Consider the following 27,901-nt stretch of genomic DNA (forward strand, 5'->3'; position numbering starts at 1 on the left):
GATGCTCTGACGTCATAGTCTTAAACGGCAGTCTCCGAATAAGACTTGGTTAGTCTTACTCGGAGGATTACTGAATCCCCCCCATAGACTTTTAAAGATATTATGTACTATGTATGGATTCTAGTATTAATTATTTTATGTATATACTCATATATTTTATTGCTTATGAATATCTATCTGTTTTAATTTTTAACTGCATCGCATGATTGCACATTGCTTAAGATGAGTATTATTTCTTTAAATGCCTAACTGTACCACATGATTTTATAGTACTATATAAGGACATGACTTTAACTTTAGTATTGTCTGATGAAACGGCCTGTGAGTTGTGAAAGCGCTTACCTTATTTTTATTTTATTTTATTAAAATACACTGTGGTTATTGACTTAGCTTGGTAGACAAGGGTGACTTACTGGTAAGTGGCATTGTCTGCAAGTGCGAGTCAATGGGTCATCATATTTTATCAGCTTTGTGACCCTGCTCAGCCGATTCATCAGTGGCTTGGTGGACCTCTCATCCCGCCCTCATGGCAATGGTTTTAGGTAGCAACTTTATGGCTCCCCCCTCTTGTTTCCCCCTTATTGGTGCTCAGTAGCCTTGACTCCTCCTCAGTTGGCCTTAGTTTGACTGATGGCCATATCAAGGGGCATTTGGGCTGCAAAGGAAGAATTAAAGGGGTTTTTACCAGGTCTGTGGTAGCTTAGGTTATGTACCTGGTACTGTAGAGGTCAGCCAAGACCGGCTTGGTCACGCCAACCGGCTTAAGAGTTAATGGTTAATGGTTATGTTTGACATGTTGCATGTGAATTTATTGTGGTATCTTTAATGGTTGTCAGTAGCATTGTTATTAGACTGTCACAAAGGCAATGCTATGTGGTTATTGACTCAGCTCAGTGGGCAAATGTTTATATATCTATAAACATAAGCGTTAACAGAAAACTAGAAGTGGCAGCTGTTTAGTACAGAGTATACTTTACAATGGTTGATCATTCAATTTAGGTCTTAAACTGGATTTTATAAGCCACAGTAAACATAGTAAAGATTTTTTGTAAAGTTGTATACACAGCTTATGATATTTTAGAAACCATTCAAGCAACACACATATGGCCAACAGCATTTTCATCATACAGCTGGGGACTTTCATATGAGGTTAATCAGTTCTGTCTGTGTCACTTGTAGGGATATTCAGAGAAATATAAAACTCATTGCAATACGAATAAATAGTACACAAATTATATTTACTATCTCTTTAGTTGCACTAGACAGAGGTCAAATATTGATACAGTTGTGTTTGCCATTGTGGCGGCTTTAAGATGAAGTCTTTAATCCCTTGTATGTAGTGTGATTTTTTGGAATTATTAATGCAAATACGAACAGAGGTATCAGTACGATGCGGCTACAAAAACACCTGGAGGCATCAGTAGATTATAATGGTCAAGAATTCCAACTCAGAAGCACATTCAAGAGCCTAAAACATAGAACTGTGTTATTATGAGACAACATGACACATGCCTGCCACTCCAATCCAAGCACAGTGATACTGGCAAAAATCAAAGCCAGGTGGTTCTGGCACCAGTCATACACTTCCATCAAAGAAACACTGATGCAACCTAGTACACAGATGCTGACTGTACTTACACTGGCCACAGACATCGATTATAACAACACTAACACTTCACTGATTTAGCATTGACATGGATAGAGTCCATCAGACACTGGCCGCTCTGACAGTGGTAAAGTATTTGGATTCAATAGCTCAGGCATCCTGAGTCAGGTTATAATGCACTGGCTAAGTTAGTGAAATAACACAGACATCCAGACCAGGTTACACTGGCATGGGCCAAATTATAAAAAAAAGGCCAGACACCCAGGCAAAGGTTACAATGTCACTGGCCAAGTCAGTGAAACAGGCCAGGAATCTACACTTAGGTTATAGTGGAACTGCCTGAGTCACACTGGAAAAGACCAGGCACCTGGATATAGTTTATAGTGGTACTGGCCAGGTTACTAAAAGACAGCAGACATCCAGACTCGGGTAACAGTGGCACTGGCCAAGTCACTGAAACAGTCATCCAGAAATAGATTTCAGTGGCACTTCTCAAGTCATACTGGAAAAGGTCAGGCATCCAAACCCAGGTTACAATGAAAATAGACAAGCTCACTGGTGCAGACAGTAGTATCAGACGCCAGATTTTCAGACTTGCATATCATAACATAGGCGAAGAACTGTGAGAAGACATTACTAATACCTAGCTAACTCACTTACACCACCATGAAAATGGAACTTTTCATTTACACAACTCAGCTGAACAAGGAGGGTTACCATGTGTACATGTAACAATTACAGTGGCTATACCATGTGATATTACCCCACACAGATTAAGCATGTAGGGCCATGTGTTACTGATACCTTTTAAACTAGCCAGGTAGCAGTGTTATTGCATGTAGGTTTTCTTGCAAGGATTTATGCAGAAATAACAATGGACAAATACACAAATCCAGGATGATACTCACTGTGGCTAGGTATATGCTATTGTGTCACATTAACATTATTTTATACATATAACTTTAAGTCAACACTGAACATTAGCAATAAAAAGAGTCCCACCTCCTGTTAGCAGCAGCTGCATACATGCTCAAAAAGTATGAAGCATAAACTACTGGAAGTTATAGCACAGAGGACTAAGACTATCAACTGTTAACCTTCATACTGCAGTCCTGGGTTTGATTCTCAGTCTCCCTTTGCCTATGATTATGAGCAAGTTCTTTCCCTGAATACCTCTGAATAGCGACAGTTGTGCCTACTTCATTTACATGGCTGACAAATGTAAAAAAGCAGATACACTAACCACAGCAGATGTGGCACATAACACCCTCTATGTGTACAATTTCAAGTTATACTTTTATTGATTTGCAGTGCAGACCTTGGTATCACTTCACAAATCTCTCAGATAAACCAAAAGAAATTCTAAATCTAGTTATATATACTAATCTAGATGACAAAAATATTACCAAGTACACAGCTAAAGATAGAACAGGTCAAATTCACAATTCAAGGTAATATTAGTATTTGCTATGTGCACAAACCCATGTGGTCATAATATGACCTAACACGGCAGACTTAGCATATGCATCAAATTGAAATACATGGCAGTTTTGGAGTCAAAAACAGTTAAAAAATAAAAAACTGAAATGAACCCACAGCTTGCTATTTTTGGCTTTGCCAATTTTCTTTTCTTCTGTGGCTAGGTGCATCATTTGTAGGCAGTTGTGAATGAAATGAGAAAACCCTTGAGGCATAAGCTAGCCTCCTGCAGCAGATGCAGTGAAGATGTAAGAAACTCAGCAGCCTGTGATGATTCATTCATTTTCTGTATTTCTCTCCCTCTCTCTCTCTCTTGCACAGATAGAATTAGAAGGTCTCACTGGTCATATTGAATTTAGCAGCAAAGGCCAAAGGTCGAACTACGCCCTGAGAATTCTGCAGCATGGTAAAAATGGCTTTAAACAGGTAATGTGACATTTAAATATACAATGAACTATACTAATGTTCTAGCCGTACCTCTCAAATGTCATATGTTTTATCCCAGTATTTCTCTTTTCCATTAGAAAAATTGTGATTTTTGACAAAAGAAATGCCATAACTAAATAATGTCAGATAATAAACTTAGTTGTGGACTCATTCTCTTAAAAATTGAAGTTAATATAAATCCTTTTATCTTATTAAGTTTATCCATGAATAATGAAAGTATATTTAAGAAGTATTGCATACTTAGGGGGAATTTATTATTGATTTACTTTCAGGACTGCACAAAGGGAAGTGGTTGTTTGACATGATACTTGTTTGCCACTATTAGTCTCTTTCACAGTTAATTATGTTGAAAACATTTTAAAATAGAATTTTGATGAATATAAGAAGCTAACAGATTGTCCACTCCTTTAAAGTGAGCCAATACAAGATAGATAATGCACATACGTTGATTCTGTATGCATCTCCACAGCAAGGTTTGTTTTGAGGACAAGTATTTAATGCTTATTTCCTGGTGAGACAATAATTTCTGGGAACACCTGCTGCTTTCTGCCACAGGAAAACCAGTGTGCCAGGCTTCTGGAGGGGAACTTTCTCTTCACTACTTCAATTCTGCCCATACAGAAGATTTTGTGTTGTTCCTATTCCGCTTCATTTTCTTGCAGTAAACTGTCTATATTTTCATTTACCTCCTGCCTTGCACACTGAGCTTTATTTTTCCTCATGTTCAGCAAAGCTGAGCCCCATTTTGGGGGGGGGATGGAATGAAAATTAGATTAGCTTGCAGAGCAACGACCATTGCAAACTCACTCTATCCAAAGGAAAAATAAAATCCACTGCCTGTGAACTGCCCCTTGAAAAGACCGAAGCACTGATGTCATAAGATGTGTGCTAATAAGAAAAGTATAACTGTAATGCTGGGAGATGGTTAGCCTCGGTGAAGAGAGTAACTTCATTGAACCTTGGTGCTGAGAGCTGGTAAACTGAGAATAAATGTGGAAAGCACATGGGATGAAACAGATAGATTAATAACGCACATGAAAGCAGATGACCTGATTAAAATCTGTCCGTTTTTAAAAGTATCGGAACACAGCATGGGAAATAGTAAATTGGCAGCCATGACATAGAAATAATTAATGGTTCATGAAATTGATAGAGGAAGACGAAAGCTGTGACAAAATATTTAAAGAAAACTGAAAGATTAAGAGGAAAGAAATTCAGCTGACGCACCAAGTGACAGTGATTAAGATATCCAACCTAAAAGTAGCAGAAAGAAAATATAAATGACTGTTATTTCAAGATTAAAAGAAAAAGTTTCTGAAATCAATGGGTTTAATAGAGGAGGAGATCAAAGCACTCAGAGAGAAAATTTAAAGGGTCTAGAGGAAAAGTGTGGAAAGAGGAACATAAGAAATTTATGAAAAAAAACATTGCAGTAAACTGCCTTAAGCTGCTGTTTTAACGATAGATTTTACAATATTTGGCTCTGTTGGTGAAAGAGAACAAACAAATAGCTCTATATTAACTTCATGTACCAGCTAGACAAAGAATTACAGAGGTTATACTGAATCAAAGTTAATGAAAGATACAATGAAAGTCATAGCTCTGCCTTACAAGCATACTACAAATGAAAAGCAAGTTGACTTTATTGCAACTGAAAATTATATTAAATCTTTGCTACAAGAATATCTTTGATTGCTATCATTACATGTTAAATATCTTACAAAAAAATGTGGAATAATGCATGTCTGCAATATACTCTGTTGAATGCACATTTTGTCAACAGACTGTATTGCATTTTCTTTATATTGAAATCCTTTCCTGTCATTTGCTGGAGATTTCAAATGTCAGATCGTTGACTATTCTTGTGATATGAGAGCTGTGTTTGCTTGAATACATCTAGGGTTTTCTAGTAATGCTTAAGCTTTTTTGATGTAACAGCTTTTGAGCTGGGAGTGTGTGTGTGTGTGTGTGTGTGTGTGTGTGTGTGTGTGTGTGTGTGTGTGTGTGTGCGTGTGTGTGCGCACAAATATTTGCTGGTTAGGATTAGAAGAAGAACCAGGGAAGGGGATACATTTAGTGATGTATGTGTGAAGGTTTTGGAGTGAGTGTGCAAGTACTTCTGGGTTAGGATTAGAGTAAGAGCTATGTAAAGTGATAGTTCAAGAGTTTTGTGATTACAATGCTATATGTACAATCTATGTATCTGTGAGTGTCTTGTGTAATGGCACTAATAGGGAAAGTGATTTTGATAAAGTAATGTTTAATGCTGGGGATAGGGACAGCACACAAGTGTAAGCCTTTTGGCTTACAGTTCCACAAAATAGTGCCTTTGTGGTATTCTTACACAGCCCTCTCACAAAATAGTGCCTTTGTCGTATTCTTACACAGTCCTCTCACAAAATAGACTGTCACGGGATATTCAGACTGTCGTCTTGCTCAAGTTTCATTTCCAACTCTCTGTTACACATTGTCCCCTGTGTGCACTTCTTGACTCATCCCTGACTGGAAAGATTTACTCCATACTTCTGGTGTCTTCTTTCCAAATGACCTTCTAGAATAGCAACTAACTTCCTCAAGGCCTTGGGACTGGAATCCATAACTCTAAACTACCCAGAATTTTGCAGAATGTCCAGATTTTTGCCACATAATTTTGCTCTGTTCCTCATAAAATGTATGTTTTTTTCTGGGAAATCATTGAAGATTTAAGTCAATAAATGATGATGGACTTCATATCCTTCATAAAGTGCATAAAATTGTATTTTTCTAGCAACTTTCTACGTTTATAACAGCAATATTTAAAATCTCTACCTGATTCTGTGCCTTTGTTCACAATTATTGCACTATGAAGTTGAGAGGTATGCTGGGACTATCCTATCATAATCTAATAGCTTGTAATTAAGTGCTCATTACTAACACATAGTATTTTCTAACTCTTATGAAAATACTCTTACACTCCACACTACAGCACAGATTTTAAAGATACAGTACTCACTCATATATAGGCTCATAGTTTCATAGATTTGTACTAGGCTAACTGCTCATGTGAGCCATTTTAAACCTAGCCAATTACCCTATGTGAGTATCAAACCCCGCACCTCATGCCTCTTAGGTAAACATCTTAACCTTTATGCCAACCTCCCACAAGTATATATGTATATGTGTATGACTATATGGTTGCAGTGTTTATGATTGTGTGATTGTTAGTCAACTCACACACCATAGATCACAGTCATGCGAAACCCAATTCATCAACTAATAGAAGGTAGGAGGACAAGTCAGGCTCCTCCCAGGACCCGTAATAAGCCTATTACCTCTTCATGAGGTACTCTGAGCTGAGTTTAGGTGAGTTGTGATAGATGGGGTATGAGCTGATGTACAGCGAGGTATGTATAAATATATATATGTATATATATATATATATATATATATATATATATGTGTGTGTGTATATATATATATATATATATATATATATATATATATATATATGCATACATAGGGTGTGTGTGTGTGTGTAGTACATAATTATATCTAATCTATACCTATCTGTCTTTATATATCAGCACAAATATTGGCATCATGAATATCAATCACAACACAATGATTCACAAGTCACAGAATCACTTGAATGGGCTTTAACATGGGTCCAAAGGAGGACAGGTAGGTGTCAATGAAATGTGAGTCAACCAGCTGTGATAATTAAATTGCATGTTGATTATTGTGCCATCTGAGAGTAACTGCTCAGTGTGTGTGTGTGTGTGTGTGTGTGTGTGTGTGTGTGTGTGTGTGTGTGTGTGTGTGCATGTGTGTGTATGTATGTGTGTGTGTAGGGGGGGTATAAACCAGAACTGTATAAAGGGAAAGAGAAAACATCTAGGTACATATAGACAAGGACACAGTTAAACCATGGGTAATTATAGCAAATAATTGGCCTAATCAATCCTGCCTTTAACTGATGAGCAACATCAAAAGTAACTGAAATTTCACCCATATAGTCTTCTTCAGTACATACATATAAAAGCATAAATACACATATTTAAAAGAATGGTACCTATTCACATTACATTTTTCCAATCATAAAGCACAGACTGTATAGCATAAATGATATGTTTCAACAATTCAAGTTGCTATATAGAAACAACCAGTGCTTTCTGATACATTAAACCCCTATTGCCATCATAAATGAAAACTGTCTACAAATATGTATATGTGTGTGTGTGTGTGTGTGTCTGTGTGTGTGTCTGTGTGTGTGTCTGTGTGTGTGTGTGTCTGTGTACATATAGATAGATAGCTAGATAGATATACAGAAATCAAGCTCATGTATAAATTGAAAAATATATGATGATCCTATTGCATCATATGTTGGCCATCAGCATTAAATGCAAGTTCACAGACAACCAATAAACATTTTCATTCATTCTGAGATTCATTCAAAACTATTTTGAACACTTCCTGGGTTCACATTAAATTTATATATACAGGTGCACTTCACTCTGTCAGGTCAGGAGTTTGTCAACAAGTATTTGAAGTTAAGGTAAGTGTGATTTTGGGTTTTTAATGCTGAAAATTTTGAATATAACATGCCATTTGGAATTAGGTGTGGGTATATGTGTGTGTGTGTGAGTGTGTGTGTGTTAGTGGGTTAGGGCTAGATGTAGTGTTGTGCTTGTCTGATAGCTTTAAGTGATGTGTATCTGAATGCCTTGTATAGTAGTAGTATTATGGGAAACTGTTTTTCCCAAAGTAAGGTCTAGGGTTGCTGTTTGAGATAGGATCAGAGTTAAAGTTAGCATGCATTAATAAGATGGTGCAGGGGCAGTTGGTTGTAGTCGCTATCTGTTGAGTTTCAGTAAATATATTTTCAAAGAGCTGGTATTGAAGTCCTGTATTTTGATGCGTGTGTACTTTGATACTTCAACATAGATTCTAAATATTTAAATCACAATAAGTACAGTAAATACTTTTTTTGTAATTTTTGTAAATAACTTAAAATATTTTGGCACCCACTCAAGCTACAGTCATGCAGCCAGCAGCACTTTTATTATACTTCTGTGATCTTTCATACGAGACTAAACAGTTCCACTGTGTCACCTACTGCGGTGTTTAAAGAACGCTAAACATTATGATAATATAAATAAATATGTGGACAAAACATTATAAATCTTTAGCTGCACTAGAAGATATCAAGTATCAAAGCCTTTGTATTCCCATCATGAAAGCTTTAAAATGAAATCTTTCAATAGCTGGTAACATAGATAGCATGGTTTTGAAATTATTCATATAAATATGAACAGGCGATATAAGACAGCTATAGGTATCAGTAAGATGATCCCTCAGAAATTCATGGAGACATATAGTTGACAGAGTCAAGTCCTTGATCATATGGTGACATCTATACCATGCATGTCCCCAAATGCCATATTGCACTTATAAAATGGGCATCTGTATTTTTTGCCATTTGTGCTTAACTTTCAGAAGTTTATTTACAATAATTATATTTTTTGTAGTATATTCTAATGTAAAAGAATTGCTCCCAAGCTTAACTAATTGATTGCTGTGCAAGGGTGAAGCTTTTTAACTGTGCAGAATTCTGCTATGAAATTTTTAGGGCAGTTATTTAAGGGACCCTTCTGGAAAATTGTTGTACAGTTCTCTATTTCCATTTGTAAACAGGTTTCAGTACTACACCTTAAATCAGTGGCAGTCCTTCAAGTATTAATTTCCTGAGACAGTAAAACATTTTTGAATATAACCCAAAATCTTCATAAAATCACCAAGGATGGAAAGTGGTGCTTGCTGCAGTGCTGCTGCAACCCCCCCCCCCATTAAAAACAGAAACGAAATTAAGTTAAACTTAAATTTACAAAGTCATCTATTATTTTAGTTGACTTTCTGAATTTTCAGTTTTGTTCCAGGTCCTCTGAACTCTGCGTGCAAACATATGCAGAACTCCAAGGAGATCTGAAATTGAAAAGAAAATCAGCTTAACCAACTTGCTGGACTGTTTTCAAAACAGCCCCAGCATTAAGCTTACCAATATTAAGCTTACCCGATAATAAGTCAGTTTTAATCAGCACCAACTCCTGAGAATGACAGAAGCCTCACTCAATCAGCATCTTACTGGGTTGCTGAATGAAGCAGTGAGCTGTCTTTCCTATTGGCTCAGGCTGCCATAGGTGACTGAGACAGCGTGAACCAATGGGATGGAAGGAATTATCATGTGAGAGGAGACATGAGTGCAGGAACAAGAATTTATTTTTATTGTTCTTTTTTTAATTATATGTATTTTTAACAGGAGCTCTGCCTGGTACTGCCAGTGAACAGGAATAAATTTAACTACTTAATAACAATGGACGGGGCAGTGCTGCAGCGGTAACATTGTTGCCTCACAGCAAGAGGTTCTCCAGCTCAATTCTTGGCTGGGGTGCTTTCTGTGTGAAGTCTGCATGTCCACCCTGCATTCGTGTGTGTTTCCTCCTGGTGCTTCCATTTCCTCCCACGTTACAAAGACATGCATCTGGAGTGTTTCTCTCTGGGCCTCCACTGAAAATTGCCTTTGTTCCAAGTTGGACTTTCCCAGTAAACAAATGTTAAATAAATAAATAAAAGTATGCATGTGTGTTCGTGTATGTATGTACATAGGTAGGTAGGTAGATATGTGTGTTTGGGCACATGCACATTTTCAATTGTCCCAGATTTTATTGCATATTTTAGTCTGGGGTTTTTTTTGTAAAATGTTTGGTGTTCTAGCAAACCAATGAGGTCTGCAGTCACTAAATAACATTTATGTTTCAAACTTAACAACCTTCACACAAAATCATGGTGATGCAAAGCCTGTTATTCTAACAACTTTCAAAGTACATAAAGGTAATATCTGTCCCAGATTTCATTATTTTTTTTAACTTTCTCCTTCATTTTTGAGCCAAGCTGTAGAGATGTATTTGGGTGGCAATAAGTCTCACACTGTATTCTGACAATAGTGAGATAAGAAGATGAATTCTTATATGGCGGTTATTTACAGATTTATTCATTCATTCATTTGTCACAAACTCCTGTGGAATACAGTTGCATTCATATAACTGGTTGTGATTGATGGTTATATCTATGTTCTTAACTGTCAGAATGTCTCTGATGTTTTGAGTCATATTTTGATCTGTTCCCCATAAAGTTTGTGTTTTTTTTACAAATCAGTTGGGATTGCACTCAGTAAATAATGATAACCAACATTTGACCTTAAAACTTAATATCCTTCAGAAAAATAAAAGAAAGATCATGCAAAGCCAATTATCTAAGTGTAAAAAAAGGCAACAACTGTCCTTGATTTTGGTCCTTTGTCCTCTATTATTTTTAGTTTTCTCTTTGATTCTTGAGGTAAGAGACTTATGGGGTGATTTACACTACTCTGACAAGTGAGCTGAGAAGATAAATTCTGTGTGGCAGTTTTTATAGATTTATTCATTCATTTGAAGCAACCAAATACCTGAGCTATGCAGTCACAGTCCTACAAGCATCTGTAAGTAATCGATACATATCTGCGTGTGTGTGTGTGTGTGTGTGTGTGTGTGTGTGTGTGTGTGTGTGTGTGTGTGTGTGTGTGTGTGTGTGTGTGTGTATGTGTGCGCGTGCGCATGTGTAGGGGATTAAAATAAATTACTGTGACCACCAGATATTATTTTTTATTTTACTACACTTTAGTATTTGAGGTACATGCATATGAAAGTGATTGACACTGTTGTCATTTATTGATGTGAAGAGGTCATTATTTTAGCTTTGCAGAGGTAGTGTGCATTTGTGTGAAGCCAGCTTGCGGCTGCTTTAAGACAGACAGATATTTGAGGTGTGCATGTTCAGTTAAGTGGTTGTAACTGATTGAGTCCATGATGAAAATGACTGTATGTGTGGGGGAGAGGGGTTGCATTATATCTAAAAGTAACAAGTTGGTCATAATTTTTTCACTTTCCATCACAGTGAAACATTAGTTTTGTACTCAACAAGTAGCTGTCTTTGGCAGTCTGGGCAGGATGTGTTTGATACCAGGTGAACATTGGCAGAGTCTTGCATTGAGTAGTATCGCCCTGTTAACAGTTTGCTGGTCCAAATTTTGGTTATGATTCCTTACTTGTGTAGTCTGTTTGTACTCCTTGTTTCTGTATGTGCTTTATCCATGTGTCTTGGTTTATGTTTCCAAACCCTCAGTTGTAACATTTATATGTCTCTGGCTATTTGCACGTTTTTCTTTCATCCAAGTCTAACACCAGAAGGGAACTCAGACTCTTCTCAATTTATTGGAAAATTACTGTATTTTTTTTTTTTTTTTTTTAAGATTTGAACATTGAGCTTTAGACACAATTTATTTTTCCTTGAAAGAAAAAAATAACACTGAATTTTTTCCTTACCCATGATTTTTTGTTTAGGCCATCGTTAAATCAAAATGTTGCAAAAAATCTCTCATATGCACCACAGAGCATCTTGAATCCTATGCCTTATTGATGCCTAGCAGCCCCCAGATAGCCAGCTTAATTCAGTAGCATTTCTATTGTAGTGGAATATCAGTTATGGTATGTTAAAAGCATGGGGGAAGCTAAAAAATAAAACAACATATGAAAAAGCAAGAACATAGTAATTGTCGGAATGGTGTAGAGTTAGGATGAGGAAAACATTAGGGGGGCACAAATGAGACTAGTGTGCAAAAGGGGGTGCCCATGGAATCATTTGTCTAGGGCTTCATTTCACCTAAGACAGGCCCTGCTGTTTGCAGTCAAACATACCAGAGGTCTACAGTTGGACAAAGGGGCAGTAATGAGTGGTTATATACCAAGTCATTTTCTGAAAAGGTTTCAAGCCTGCATAAACTAAAGTACTGCTGGTGATTCTCTGCTGGGTGAGGAAAGTAAATCTATATTTTCTTGTCTGTGAATGATAAAACTGCTTTCTCTTTTACCTGCTCCATTTTGTTTTCTGTTTTAAGAAGTCTGCTAGGCCTGGTGTTTTGGTTGTATGCGAGAGAGAGAGAGAGAGAGAAACTTAAATTAGCTAGGCTGCACATTTCACATGTTTTTTCATTGGTCAAATTTTTGAGTTATATTTAAATACACAGTGAATTACTGGACCTTTGTCTTTTTTTTGAAAAGATTTCAAGCCTACATAAACTAAAAGCACTGCTGGTGATTCCCTACTAGTTTTTTCCACCTTCCACTTCATTGATCTGTTTTTTAAACCTGGTAATTTTAAGCTGCTCACCCTACTGTAAATTGAACTTAATAAGTTTCTTCCTTTCTACACTGCTGCTGACATCTTGAATTATTTATTTGCCTTTACTTGTGCTTATATTAAAAAAGTACATTTTGCCTCCCATTGTATGTTCTACTGATTTACATGTTCTAAATTCATTATATAGCTAGCTGTTGGATAAAGTAGTGTATTTTAATATCAAGAGGTCAGTGGATTTTCCATCTAGTACACTGGGAGGTAGCCTGGTCTGTCTAGGTTGGGGAAACCGTTTAAGATTTCTGCATGTAGTTTTATTGGCTGGAGGGCTTATTAATCAGCTTATCTTGTTTATTAGTACCTTTATAAATTCTGTGCAATTGAGTGGCTATTGGCTCATTTATATAAAGCCAAGACTTTTATTGAATAATCACACTTCTATAAGCTGTTTAAAGCACACTGCTATATCCATATCTTTAAGTTTGTTTGTGGTAGCATTCCATATCTTTTAAGTTTGTTTCTGGTAGCATTTCACTCAGGACACTCCTTTACTGTGTTTTTACATTAGGTGGACTGGGATTATTCCTCTAGTCATACTAGGGGTTTACCTAGTCTGTTTGAGCTGGGAAGCACACAAAAGGGCTCTAAGTATCTTTTTGTATTTGTCTTATATACTGTGATTGTACTTTACCAGTTTCAAAAATGTATTGTCTGCTGCTTCTTTAAGTAGTTAATTGCACTGTATTACATTGCATCTGTTAGTTGTAGGGCTGTTTTAGGTAATTTGTGTAGTTTTGTTGCACTTGGGCTGCAAAGTAGTTACCCTACATTAAGAAGGTGTTTTTCTGGCAGAAGTGAGCTGATCTAATCTGTCTGAGTTAGGGATTGCTGGTGGAAGGCTTATTGTGTGCTTTCCTGATCAGTAGTTAGCTTAAAACTTATCTCACTTAACTGATATTTAAGCCTTGCATTTGGGTGGTGCTGCTTTTCGTGCAGTCTCCTTCTACTGAAGCAAAAGCTTAGAAGGTAAGTTTTTCCCTGAACAGCAGTCATTGAAACCTGTCCAAGCATTTCTGCTGCTCTAGGAGCAACTCTGTTGCGCACTCTGCAGTGTTGACTTACTGATCAACCTTTGCCTACACAAAGTATAGGTCCCTCTTGTAGTCTTGCTACTACTAGCACAGTCCTGTCAAATTAACCCATTCCCTTCCCTAGTAAGACATACAGTAAAAGCCTGGTATCATGGAGGGGCAGTTTGCCATCATCTCTCTGACCAGCCTAATAGACATGGGCACCCTGAGACAATCTTGTAATTGTCTCATGTATACTAACAACCACTTACTCCAGAAACAAACAAATACTTTATATGGGAAATGTAGATTCACTATGAAATCAGAGGTAAGACTCTCACAAAAGAACAAATTGAATACCAAATAGATTGTCAGCACACACACTTCCCACACAAAATAAGGACACGACACATAAACCCACATATGCGGAGGTGGGAACACTTCACAATACCGAAATCCAAAAAGATCGAATTTCATATGGCTGAGACCATATGATCGAACTTTCCGAATCTCAACATTGTGAACGGAGATCTGCATACAGTATGGAATGGGAGATTTCCCTTTTCCTCGCTGTAGTGCGATCACGGAATTGGAATATTTAAGCAGCGGTGGTGTGGGGGGTGCAGGTTTTCCTTTTTTTTTTTGGATTTATTTTATGATGTCGAGTTTCTGAAAGTTCTATCATATGGTCTCAGCCATATGAAATTCGATCTTTCGGAAATTCGGCATTATAAAGTGAATCTGTGGAGGAACTCACTAGTAACTTACCAAAAGATTAGAGCCCTCCCAAATAGAAACCACTTACACACATAGCAATGCAAAAAACAACCACAACACATAATAACACAAGCACCAGTGTCTCAACAAATAAGCCCATAAGGTGTAACACCACAAAACCTAATGTATTGATCATAGGTGACTCCATTGTGAGACACATGGATGTTCCTCTCACCAGGCTAGATAAGGAGTGGGTTACAGTTAACTGCCTGTCAGGTGCCAGTATCCATCAAGTCACTCAACCACAAGTACCAGTATGACTCCATCATAGTTCATGTGGGAGTGAATGACTTGAGATGTACCTGAATGGACTATATGAAGAGAGACATTACTGAGCTCTCAGAGTATGTGTCACAGGCAGGTATAAGCCTAGCTTTAAGCAGCATTATCCTTCTCCAAGGATGCTGCCACAGTACAAACAAAAAATGTTTGACTTGAACAATTGGCTTAGCTTCTGATGTCAGTGCAAGGGGATCCAGTATCTGTCAGCCTAGGAAAACATGGTTGACAGGCCATGCTGCTTTGCCAAAGATCATCTGCACCTGTCTCCTCTAGGCTTTCAGGTGCTAAAAAAGCCATTAGCCCCCCTATTGTGTCTTTTTAGGCAGTGTCAAAATAACCATCCTCCCAACATAACAAAATTCTCTCTAGATAAACTCAAGGTACTGCTGCTTAGTGCTAGGAGTCTGAATTAGAAACTGCACACCTGGAAGAACTTCTCACTTTGGAAGACGTGGATATCTGTGCAGTCACCAAAACATGGTTCAAAGGCATAGAAAGCACCCTGACCATACACTGCTACAATGCCTTCTATATGTTCAAACCAAAAACTGAGCATGAAAGAACAATGTCCAATTAACTATAGGCAAGGCACCCTACCACATCATAGCTAGCTATAGGTCCCCAACATGAAACAAGAAAAGCATACTGCATACCTGAACTTACTGGAGTCACTTGCCATACAGCCCAAAACCTTCATGGGTGATTTTAATTATCCTAACATTTACTGGGAAACATATACAACCACAAATATGCTGGACCAGAGGTTTTTGGACTTTGTCAATGCAAATGTTGTAGAACAGCTAGTCAGCACACCCACAAGAGGCTCAAATGTCCTGGACATAGTATTCACTAACATGGGAGAGCAATGCACCCACCCTCCATGTGATGTCCTCCCTGGTAAGATTGTACTATAAATCAGTCTCTTTTGATGTAGTTTTAAGACCAGACACCCCATCAAGCTCAAAAATGCTTAAGAATTTTTCTAAGATAAATTAGCTTCTACTAATACTACTACTTCACACTCCTCAAAACTGAGGTGGAATCCTTTAAAGCCCCCGGGCCTGTGGAAAATACGGCCCAGACCGCAGAATCCTTTATAAACGCATTCTATGAACACCTTCAGGAATGCATGGATCATGCAATCCGAAATAAAATCAAGACCCAATCCTCCAAAGGCAGACATCCTGTCTGGTGGACCCCAGCCATAAACAAACTATACAATAGAAGGAGGAAGCTACTACATGACAGAGCAAAATCCCAAAAAGGGAAGGCATCTCTGATCAGTATTAGCAAAAAACTACGGGCACCCATAAAATCGTCTAAGGCCAGCTTCGAGAGAAAAATTGCACAGGACACTAAGGATAATCACAAGGCTTTCTTTAGTTATGTTAGGAACCTGGGTGGGAATTCCCAGATATGCTCAGAATTAGTCCAAAATGACAAAAAATACACCGAACCCACAGACATTGCCAACATCCTAGCTGACAGGTTCAGCGCAAACTTCTCCCCTCCCTCCCCACCAAAAGGGCAAATATCTATCCCAGCAGAGTGCTGCCCCCCTGACATCTCAGATGCTCAGGTAAGAGCCACCCTCTCCAAAGCAAAAAACACAGCATCAATGGGACCAGACGGTGTCCTGGGCTGCGTCCTACATGAACTCCAAGAAGAGCTAAACCCAAACATAAAACTACTGTTGAATCTCAGCCTTACTACAGGATATGTACCCAAAGAGTGGCGTACAGCAACAGTGGTCCCTCTCCACAGAGGTGGTGCCTCAACGGATCATGGAAACTATCGCCCCATAAGTCTGACTAGCTTGGTCTGCAAAGCTATGGAAAGGATCATCATGGACCTCATAAATAAAGATATTGGGGACCTATAGACACTGGATCCCACCCAGTTCGGCTTTGTTAAGGGCAGATCCTGCCTCTTAAACCTGGTTGATTTCTTTGAAACAGTCACCAAGGCCATTGATGAGGGGAAGGTGGTCCACACAGCCTACCTGGACCTCGCAAAAGCCTTCGATACAATACCCCACTCGGGCATTATAGATAAGCTCACCAGCTTAAATATAAACCCCTATGTCACTAGATGGGTTGCAAACTGGCTCAAGGACAGAACCTACATGGTTAGAATTGCTGGAGCCATGTCAGACTCCAAACCAGTTACAAGTGGCATCCCACAAGGCTCAGTCCTGGGACTTTTCTTGTTCGGTATATATTTCTCTGAGGTACAGGCCAACACGGAAGGACTGTGGCTGACCAAGTTCGCAGATAACTGCAAACTGGGCGCCATAATCGACTCTCCAGCTGACACAAGCATCCTCCAAAAGGGCCTCATAGAAACAGACAACTGGTGCCAGAGCCATGGCCTCAAGCTAAATGCCAAAAAGTGTATAGTCATCCCCTTTGGCAAAAACAAAGTGCCCACAAATTACCACATAGGTGGTAATCCATTAAGTACAGAAGAAGTAATTAGGGACCTGGGGACCCAAGTTGATAGCAATCTCTCATTTGACAACCACGTGACCAAAGTGGTTAGAAAAACATTTTATATAGCCCACCTAATCATGAAGGGATTCACATCTAGATCAGGGGAGTTCATCGTGCCTCTTTACTCATCCGTCATCAGGCCCATAATTGAGTACAATGCCCCTTTTGGGATGTACCTTACCAGACACCTGCAGCAACTGGAAAGACCCCAAAAGTACCTCACCAAGAGGATCAAAGGGCTCATACAGATGCCATATGCTGCCCGGTTAAAGAAACTCCAGCTCTACTCAGTGGCATACCGCCTGCTCTGAAGCGATCTGTGCCTGACGTATAAAGCCATGTCCAACCCGGAATTAATGGACACGCTGCACCTCAGAAAATCCAAATCCCATCGAGCTACGCGCTCGAGAGATTTGAACCTCAGCACTGAAATAAATAGGACATGCTGGAGGGACAGATTCATAACCCAGAGGTTCCCTTCACTCTGAAATAAAATCCCAGTCCAGGTTAGGCAGAGTCCCTCACTGACTCTCTTCAAGAGGAATCTTGATGAGTGGATGGGAGATCGTAGGTTTACCCCGGGTATCACTTCTGTGTCACTGTTAGACAGAGGCACAGTATACTAACCTCGAAAAAGGGCATAGCAAAATTAATTTAAAATGGGTGGCGAAAGCCAAACACACTCTGGCTAGGCTTATAAATGCCCTAGGGCAGATAGCCTAGTATGAACCTATGAACCTTTGAACCTAAGTGATGGTATAAGAAGTTTCAAAGCCACCCTCGAATGCAGATAACATGGACTCCAAAGCAGAGGTGTATACTAATGCCATGTATGACCACTTAATTAGATGTATATAATTGGTTGTACATGATCAGATTAAAACCAAGACTTTCTGAAAAAGCAGGCCACTCTGGTTACCAATAGTATAAATAGGCTATACAGCAAGAGAAAGAAACTAATGTCCAAGAACAAGAGGAATCTGGCTCAGCAGAAGAAATCCCCGTCTAGCTTAAACAAACAAATTAGAGATCTTCAGAAATAGACAACCAGACTTGAGCAAACCATTGTCCATACAAGCACAAAATCTATCAGAAAAATAAAATAAAATGGATACTGAAAGCATGGAAAATCAGCTAAAACAAACATTTTATTGAAGTCTGACAGGGGATCTGGGCTTAATAGGCATGTTTGTCTAAAACCTGTATTAAGATCTCGGGGGTTGAGAAAAAAGTAGTTTTAAGAAAATTTTTATATGCAGTATTTATATAAAACTGTTTTTGCTTTGAGATGTATGTGTATATTCCACATTATTAGTTATTGTTTTGCTATTTCTACTCTAATGCTCGTTTTGTTGCAGTTGCCTTTTAATTGTTTTAAGTGGGTGGGTCTGGTTTGATATGTTTTGATTGGTTTGAGCGCTCTATATTAATGTGGAATTTTGCACTACATCATGCTCTGATGAAGGGATACTTTATCGTGAAAGTACTTAACCCTGCTGTTCTCTATTAAAATGTTTGTTTTAGCCAATTTTCCATGCTTTCAGTGTCCATTTTTATATTATTTTTCTGATAAATTAGAGAGCTTGTCAAGTCCTCCAAACCTAAATACAAAGCAAAAATAGCCTCCCTAGCTAAGGATAATCACAGGGCATTCTTTAACTATGCCCAGAATCTAAAAGGGAATACCCAAATATGTACTGAACTGGTTGTGGGTAGCAACACCCATACTCAACCAGATGTAATAGTTAACCTGCTAGCTGACAGATTTGGTAAAAACTTCACTTCCCACCCCCTCCAGTCATGTCCCAAACTATACCTGCCACCATTCCTCAGCCTATTATCTCAAGAGAGCAGGTCATCTTGGTGCTCTCAAGGCCAAAATCACAGCATCAATGGGACCAGACAACATCCCAGGTTGCCTTTTAAACAACTTAAAACATGACCTAGAAAATTCACTTGGATTTCTGTTTAACCATAGCCTACGAACTGGCTATGCTCTGATGGAATGGAGGACAGCAACAGTAATCCCTCCACACAAAGGGGGGACCATCAAGCAACCTTGGGAATTATAGGCCCATAAGCTTGACTAGCCTCATCTGCAAGGCCATAGAAAGAATTATTATGGACCTTGTTAACAAAGACATATGTAATCTTAAAACTCTGGACCCAACTCAGTTCAGATTCGTTAAAGGTAAATCATGCTTGTTAAATATGGTTGACTTCTTCGAGAAAGTCACCAAGGCCCTGGACAAGGGAAAGACAGTCCATACCACCTATCTTGACATAGCCAAGGTATTTGACACAATCCCCCCACTCAGGATTATAGAGAAACTCTCCCAATTGGGAATTAACCCGTATGTTACCAGATGGGTCACCAGCTGGCTCACCGACAGGACACATACTGTCAAAGTGGGTGACTTCACCTCTAGCAAAAGACCAGTCACTAGTGGTGTATCACATGGTTCTGTGTCGGGCCCCTTACTACTCAGAATTTATTTCTCAGAGGTCCAGGCAAACTTCGACAGCCCTGTGGCTGACCAAGTTGCCTGATGATTGAAAACTGGAAGCAATCAATGAATCCCCCAGTGATGTTAATATACTGCAGACAGGGTTAACACAAAAAAGTATTGATGCCAAAGCCACTGATTAAAGCTAAATGCAAAAAAAAAATGCATTATTATTCCCTTTGGGAAAGGTGACATCACTTCTAATTACATTATAGACAGCACTTCCTAAGTGTACACCCAGTGGTACTTGATCTGGGTACTCAGGTTGATTGCAGTCTGAACTTTGACAACGATCCACAGTAGTAAGGAAATCCTTCCATGTGGCACATCTTATAAGTAAAGGCATTGCATCTAGAGTTAAGGATGTTATAATTCCATTATACTTAGCCCGCATCAGATCAATAATTGAGTACAATGCTCGCTTTTGCATGTACCTCACCAGACACATGCACAAACTGGAAAGACCACAGAAGTTTCTCACCAAGAAATTACAGGGTCCACAAAGCAAGTCTTATGTGGAAAGACTGATGGTCCTGTGACTATTTTGTGTCTCATACAGGTTGTTAAGGGGTGAACTGTGCCTAGCCTACAGTACAGTCTCTGACCCAGCCCTGATGGAAATGCTACACATTCATAAATCAAACAGCAGGAGGGTCACTTGCTCCAGGGATCTTAACCTAGCCTCTGACATGAACAGGTCATGCTGGAGAGGAGAGAGAGAGAGAGAGAGAGAGAGAGAGATACATCTCCCATAGACTGCCACTTCTCTGAAACAAACTTCCAGTTAAAGAGAAACAAAGCCCCTCCCTGACCCTCTTCAAAAGCAACCTAGATCAATGGATGGGTGACTGCAAATTCACTCCTGGGGTGGTGCCCATATCATTCTTATTATTAACTACCATATATCCTTACCTCTGCAAACTTCACTCACCTAATCACCAAAACCTGGGGCAACTTGGGATAAGTATGGCTGGGCTTGTAAGGGTTCTTTGGCCATTAGCCTAGTAACTTCCAGTGAACCTATGAGGCAGTCTATGGATGAAAATGATCGCATCTGTTGTTTGATCACTGGTAGTTGTCACTGACCTGTTTTTAGTAGACCCCCACAGTATTCCTTTTAGCCCCACCAATTCAGCTGCTTCCTGCAGTCCCTTCCCCCTTGCTTCGATGTCATCACCCACCACTGCAAATCACTAATTTTCATTATAATATGCAATACAGTTGTATGACGTAATCACAGTAATAGCGCACAATCAAAGATGATAGAATGTACAAGGCAGCTAGGCCATGTGGCCATTTACACCTTGCCAGCACCTACCTTTAGATCTTACCTCCTTTTATAAGGAGCAACAAGGACTTCATACATGGAGTGAATTTATCAATACCCATCTGACTGTCTAATCCCATCTTTAAAAAAAATAGTGCATCACATTACTTTATCTGGAGGGGATGTTTATTCCAGAAAAGGGGTAATTGTTGTATGATAACTTTTGACTATCCACTGTGATTTGTTTATTTGCTAAAGCAGGTGCAGATATCTGGTTTTAGTCTTCACAGACTGTTTGTTTTATGAAGAAGAGGTCCTGGACTCCCAAATCCTTAATGGCCCAGAAGACAAGGCACAGGTCACCCACAAGGGGTCTGTAAGACACCACATACAGGGACAAGGCCTACAGCCTCTCTTTACAGCTCAGGATTTTTAGTCCCATGATTTTATTAAAAGGAACTTTTGGGGTCTCTCTAGCTGCTTGATATGTTTAATAAGATACATTGCAAATGAGCATTGCATTCTATAATGGATCTGATCAGCGCAGACTATAGATGGATCAAGACTTCTTTGAACCTACAGAAAAAACAAATCATTTATGATAAGCTGTGGCAAACAGGAGGATTTCCTGACTGCTGCTGCAATGTGATCATTAAAGGAGAGGGAGTTGTCTCCCCATATTCCCACATTTCCCACAGCATCTTTGTTTTAGAGTGGGCTGTTTTCCATATTGTAAGCTGGTTGGAAGGTATGTTTGCCAAATGCAACAATATTGCATTTTTTAGCATTTAGTTTTAGCCCACTGTGAGTACAGCAGCTACTAATATGCATAAGTTCAGTTTGTAGCTTCTGTATTTCAGAACAGAATTCAAGTATAAAACCCATTTTGCACCAGTTATCAAACTTGGTTAACCAAAGGTCACGGTTTTTGATTCAGAGATCAGAGGAGTATATGTTGAATAACAAAGGTTCTAGCGTGGAACCCTGTTATACTCCACTGGTTACTTTCACGGCCTCTGAGGCTATGCCTTCTGCCCTCACATTGTGGGTTCTGTCCCTCAGCCAATTAGCTGTCCATCTAACTACACAGGGATTGATTTGGAGTGCATTTAGCTTTTTATTAATGTTGGCACATTGTATAGTATCAAATGCTTTATCAAGGTGATCACTGTTCATGGCTTTCATAGGTAGGTTCATAGCTAAAAACAAGCCAATTAGTCTGCAGGCTATTACACGCCTAACCTGTATCTATGAGGTGAAAACCTTAACCATAATGCCAGTTCCCCCCACTCTTTACTGTCTTCAAAAAAGGCTTGCTTTACCATCTGAAAAAAATCCAGATTCATTAGAAAGATTCTACCCTTAACACAAACTGCTGAGTTCAAGTCTTACAAGATTTTTTTTATGTTGTAGTTAATCAGGTCTATCCTGACCTGTTCCATGGCATTGCAGATGAGGTTCATTAGGCTGATGGATCTGCAATTGCAGTGTTCCATGATGGAGATACCGCTGTCAACAGGTATCACAACGTCAAGAATAAACCCAGTGGATAAGTACAGGCTGAATATTTATTTGTTTGTTTGTTTGTTTGTTTGTTTGTTTGATTGTTTGTTTGTTTGTTTGTTTGTTTGTTTGTTTGTTTGCTTGTTTGTTTGTTTGTTTGTTTGTTTGTTTGTTTGTTTGTTTGTTTGTTTGTTTGTTTAACATTTGTTTGCCAGGAAAGTCTGACTGGGCCATAAAGTGCCCATTTTCAGTGGAGGCCAAGGGAGAAAAGCTCCACAATCACAGTATTTCAAAACTCAAGTACAGATATTTACAATCACAAAGTATCATGTTAGACTACAAATATAAGAGTGGAAAAAATGTAATAAGAAAAACATAGAACATATGTTTCATAGTAGAATGCAATGCAAAAATAACATGGGTTGGAGAATATGTGAGGAAAAATTATGCCATAATATTTGCTACATAAATTAATATGTGGTAAAAAATATCTGAGACAATTCTAATAAGATATTTTAAGAGATATCAGAGATTACATGATTAGAGACAGTGAGCTGAAATTAAGTGATGTCTTAGTATGAGAGAGGTGTTCATATTATGGTTATAGAAAGAAAAAGGATGGAGAGAAGGAGATAATAAGAAGAATGAAGGGTAGGGTGTCTTCAGGTAGCTTAGGAGAGTAGGGAGGAAAGAGGTAGAGGAAATGTGCAGAGATTAATTAAATAAGGTAAGGCAGTGGGGAAAACAAAAGGAGTGGAGTAGGAGGCTGTAGAGGATTGTGAGTGATCAAGGTTGAAAGGGGTGAGTGAAGTATACTGAGTAAGTTCAGACAGGACTGGCACAGGAGCAGGCCTATGATTTTGTATAGTATTTATTTTGGGAGCATTTAAAGGTGGGTAAGTTGGAAATAGTTCTAGTGGGTAGAGGTAAGAAGTTCCATTTTTTTGCTACTGAGTATGAGTATAGGTTTTGTCCAGGGGATTTATTTGATTTATTAATGGTGAGACGTTGTTTGTCTACTGATCTAAGAGTTCTTTTTGGAACATACATATTGATTAAAGGTGTATGAGCTGGGCAGGCTAATGGTTTGTGTATGCTTTTATGTACTGTTATAAGTTGAATGTAGGAGAGGTGGTGGGCCAGTTCTCGCCAACTAATGGTATGCAGAGCTTTACAGTGGTGGGTAAAGGAGAATGAATTAGTAGCAAATCTGGCAATTTTGTTGTAGCAGTTTTCAAGGTTTTTTTCATGAATAATTGTAAATTAGTTAGAACTGGTGCTCCATAGAGTAGGGAGGGCAGAAAGTAGGTTTTGGCTACAGTGATTGTTATGGGTAAGCTCAGAAAATGTTTGTTTCTGTATAGCATGCCTAATTCTTGATAGGTTTTCTTGATATTGCTTTGGATGTGGAGGTCACATTTAAGATTTAATCTGTTATGACCCCTAATAGTATGATATGGTGTACTAAATTGAGTTCAGTGCCATTTGCTAAAAAGATTTTGAAAGATGCTTTAAGGGCATTTGATTTTGGGGTAAAGATGAGCAATTTATTTTTTTTTTTGGGGGGGGTAGTAGGAGTTGTGCTGTTGTAAGCCAGGTTTCAGTGGATATGACAGCTTGTTGAATGACTTCTTGGAGCTGAGTTATTGAATCAAGGTGCCTTCACAAGCAGATGAATGTAGCATATTGATAAAAAATATTGAACATTAGTGGGACAAGCATGGTTCCTTGTAGGATTCCTGTGGAAGTTGGAAGGTATGCAGAGATGGACCCTTGCCATTTTACAGCTTGTTGCCTGTTGGTAAGGTAGCTAGAGAACCATTGAATAGATGGGGATGCTAGACCCAGTGTGGGAAATTGATTGATGAGTTTACTGTGAAAGACCATCTCAAAGGTTTTTTGATAGATCTAGAAATAATGCAGATAAAAGTTTATTAGAGTTGCAAGCTTTATTGACAAGTGTCTGTAAATTATAGTAATGCAGTAGAGGTTCTGGGGTCTGGCTGAAATCTATGCTGTGTATTGGTGGTTAGCTTATTTTGCAAGAAGTAGTGGAGAAATTGTTGATGAATATATCTTTCTGGGATTTTAGAGAGAGGAGACAGGATGGCTACGGGATGGAAATTTGTAATGTCAGTGGAATTACCTGCTTTATGTATGGGGTAGTGTGTGCCATTTTCCACAAGTTAGGGACATGCGATTCTGTTATTGATCTATTAATAAGAATGCTGATTGGCTATGCTATTGCATCTGCAGCTAGATTTAAGTATTCTGGCAGAAGGTTGTCGGCTGAGGAGGAACAAGGTTTTAGTTTACGTAAAGGCTTTTTATGAGAGTTGTAGAAAATGGTTGAAACATATGTGAATTGTGAGGTTGCAGATAGGTGGGTTTTGTGAAGGAAATGTGGCAGGGTCCATGGTAGTGGAAGCTGGCTGTGTGGAAGGGGGTATGTCAGGTGAGTTTGAGGTTAAGTTGGCTATGAATTCAATGAAGTATGAATTGAAATAGGTAGCTGTTTGAAGTGGTGGGAGGGCATCTGGGTATGAGCTGAGTTCTTTTTTGTACCTGGGCAGATGAGAGAGGATATGGACGACCACATTTTTTAAGGTTGTTTTTATGGCTATGTTGTACCTAAGTATAAGGCTTTTTATCTCTATCAACTTGTTTCTTAACTTGGTTTTGTAGTTGTCTGAATATTTGCTAATGTTTGTCATTTTTATTTATTTATTTTTTGTTAGTTAATCCATGCTTTGTCTCTGTCTTTCATAAGGAGTTTACATTGCTTGTTGAGTCATGGGGACCCTGTGGGGCTAAGCTGTTAAGAGTATGTAGAAATGCTGCACTGAAGTATTAAACTGTATCATTTAAGGGGAGTCCTTTTAGGATGGACCAGTTAACTGCCTTCAGAGATTCAGTGAAAGACTCATTGGAGAATTTGGAGAGATTACAGGTACTTTTGAGCTTATGTTCCTTTGTTAGTTGTGTAATACCCCTATCGATATAAGATGGCAGGTGATCACTTAGTGTATCAGGGAGGGTATCTAAGGAGGTAAAACTGACGGGTTGGTAACCAGATTGTTGGGAGTTATTTTTGTCATGTCTTGCTGGTTATTAATAAGCTGAGTGAATCCAAAGAGGTTCATGTTGTTGATCACTGAATTTGCAGGTAAAGACTTCCAGTCAATGTTTACATCACCCAGGAGGATAATTTAATTTGTGATTATATCTGTTATCCAGAATAGTATGTTTTCAAGTACTGGAATGTTCTGTCCTCATGGTTTATATAGCATGGCAATGCATATGCTCTTGGCTCTATTAAGTTTTAGGAATTAATTAGAATTTCTGCTTTGCCAAAAGTTGGGATTGTGCCTGCATATGGAGTTACTGTGAACATATTTTGAAAAAATATAGCTATTCTGCCTGATATTTACGTGTTCTATTAAGCCGAATGATATTATAGCCAGAGGATAGTATTTCAGCATCTTTTATTTCAGGCTTTTGCCAGGTCTCAGTTGTGGCTAGGATGTCTGGGTTGTGTTGGGTCATCAGTGCATGGAAATCTGTGATTTTGTTGCATATGCTTATAATGTTTAGAGTGATTCATTTTAAACTTTTAGGGTATATTTTATGGTGTGCAGTTTGATTGGAACTTGTGTTGGGGAGGATGTCACCACATTGATATATATGGTGGAGAAAGAAGGTTTGTTTGTTATGGCATTTAAAGCAGAGATGGGTAGAAGCATTACCTTAACATTGGGAGTGAGATTATTTAGTATTTTGGGTGGTATAACAGTGGAATGGAGTTGTGGGAAATAAGCTTGAAGAGATTTTTGAGTAGCTAGGGAGGAGAAGGTTGATAGGTGAGGATGAAGTAATGGTTAAGGTGTGCTTATTTATTACTAGTACTGGTGGTGATATTAGAAATGAGAGGAGGAGGATGAATAAGGTAATACAGGAAGGGAATAGCGTGGTTAGTGTTCTAAATATCTTGCAGTATGGTTACATGAGGTAATGAGCAGTGATAGTGTGGAGAGCAGGTAGGTTTTGTTGGGGAGGGAGCAGAGTGAGATTTGAGAAGGAATTTAGAACAGAATTGGGTGGTGTAGGTATAAAGAGAACAGTTTGGCATTGGATAGCAAGTTAGGTACAGGATATGAGGGTGAGTAGAGGAAGTGGAGTAAGTGAGGTATAAGTGTAGATGTAATGGGGGTGGGTAGGAATTGGGGGTAGGACAAGGGAGTGGAGTGAAGCCCGACCATAGTGAGGGCTAATGGAGCAGATTTGTCCACACTGGAGTAAGTACCTGGAAGACTATCTGTAAAACTGCAGCAAAACAGAAGGCAAGACAAATCCTGATAATTTTAAAGACAATAAGATGAGCTGGTAAATTGCTGTTAACATGCATGTAAGTTAACTGGAAAACATAGCATTGCAGTGACTTTGGCTTTGAACAATGTTATAGTAGTTAGATAACAACTGAGATGAGGGGAGGACCAATCAGGTACTTCAATGCAATGCAGTTACCTCACCACCACATATAGTTTACCAACAAAACAATCAGTGAGGTAGAATGTTTATGGATAAAAAGACACAGTCTTTGAACTCTATAAATACCTGACAAGAGTAACAGCATTTAATTTTATGGTAATGGGCTTTTATTGCCTTTCTAGGGAAGTTTTACACAGCTCGAGTAAAATATGCTAAAGTATTAATTTACCTTCACCTTCAGCAGTAAAAAGCATGTGTGTGTGGGTGTCCCTCCAGCAGAATCAACACTACAATATAGAACACACCAATGTATGAATGAGGGAAAACAAGTTCAGTTTGAGTCTTGAAAATTGCTTTACATAGATTTTAACTGTAGGTATTGTTTCTTGTGAACTTTTGCCACTGGAGGTGAAATTCAGCTGTACAAGTTCCTTAGGTAGTGTGATATGTTAACTTTTCAACAGCAATTGTCAGACTTACTCTGTTCTTGGTACACTGTGAGACAGATCAAAAGAAATTAAAAACAATTAGGATTGTTTGATGGTTGAACTAGGTAGATAATGCAGCAGAGTATAGACAAATAGCACTTTAAGTAGTGCTTGGCAAACATAAGTAGTGCACAATATTTCACAGCTGTGCATTTCTGCTTTATAGATTTTAAACAGGAAACTAAGGAAGCTATCAGGAGATATGTCTAAAAACAAAAATGGAGGCTGCCACAGTTTAGAAGGACAGAAGGAAAATAAACAAACTAACAAGAGATGTGTTAGTATGCA

At 38.6% G+C, this 27,901-nt stretch overlaps 1 protein-coding gene across 1 annotated transcript in view; it reads left to right on the plus strand.

Moving 5' to 3' along the window:
* The window catches only part of GRIK4 (glutamate ionotropic receptor kainate type subunit 4), a 5,029,336-nt gene that overhangs the window by 4,191,424 nt on the left and 810,011 nt on the right, over positions 1-27,901 (plus strand). Inside the window, exon 13 of the mRNA XM_044081017.1 lies at positions 3,407-3,511. Within this exon, the coding sequence (XP_043936952.1) occupies positions 3,407-3,511 (105 nt within the window). The remainder of the gene's footprint in view (positions 1-3,406; positions 3,512-27,901) is intronic.

This window comes from Protopterus annectens, chromosome 8.part0 (genome assembly GCF_019279795.1).
Source record: "Protopterus annectens isolate FY-2018-M chromosome 8.part0, PAN1.0, whole genome shotgun sequence".
Taxonomy (NCBI): Eukaryota; Metazoa; Chordata; order Ceratodontiformes; family Protopteridae; genus Protopterus; species Protopterus annectens.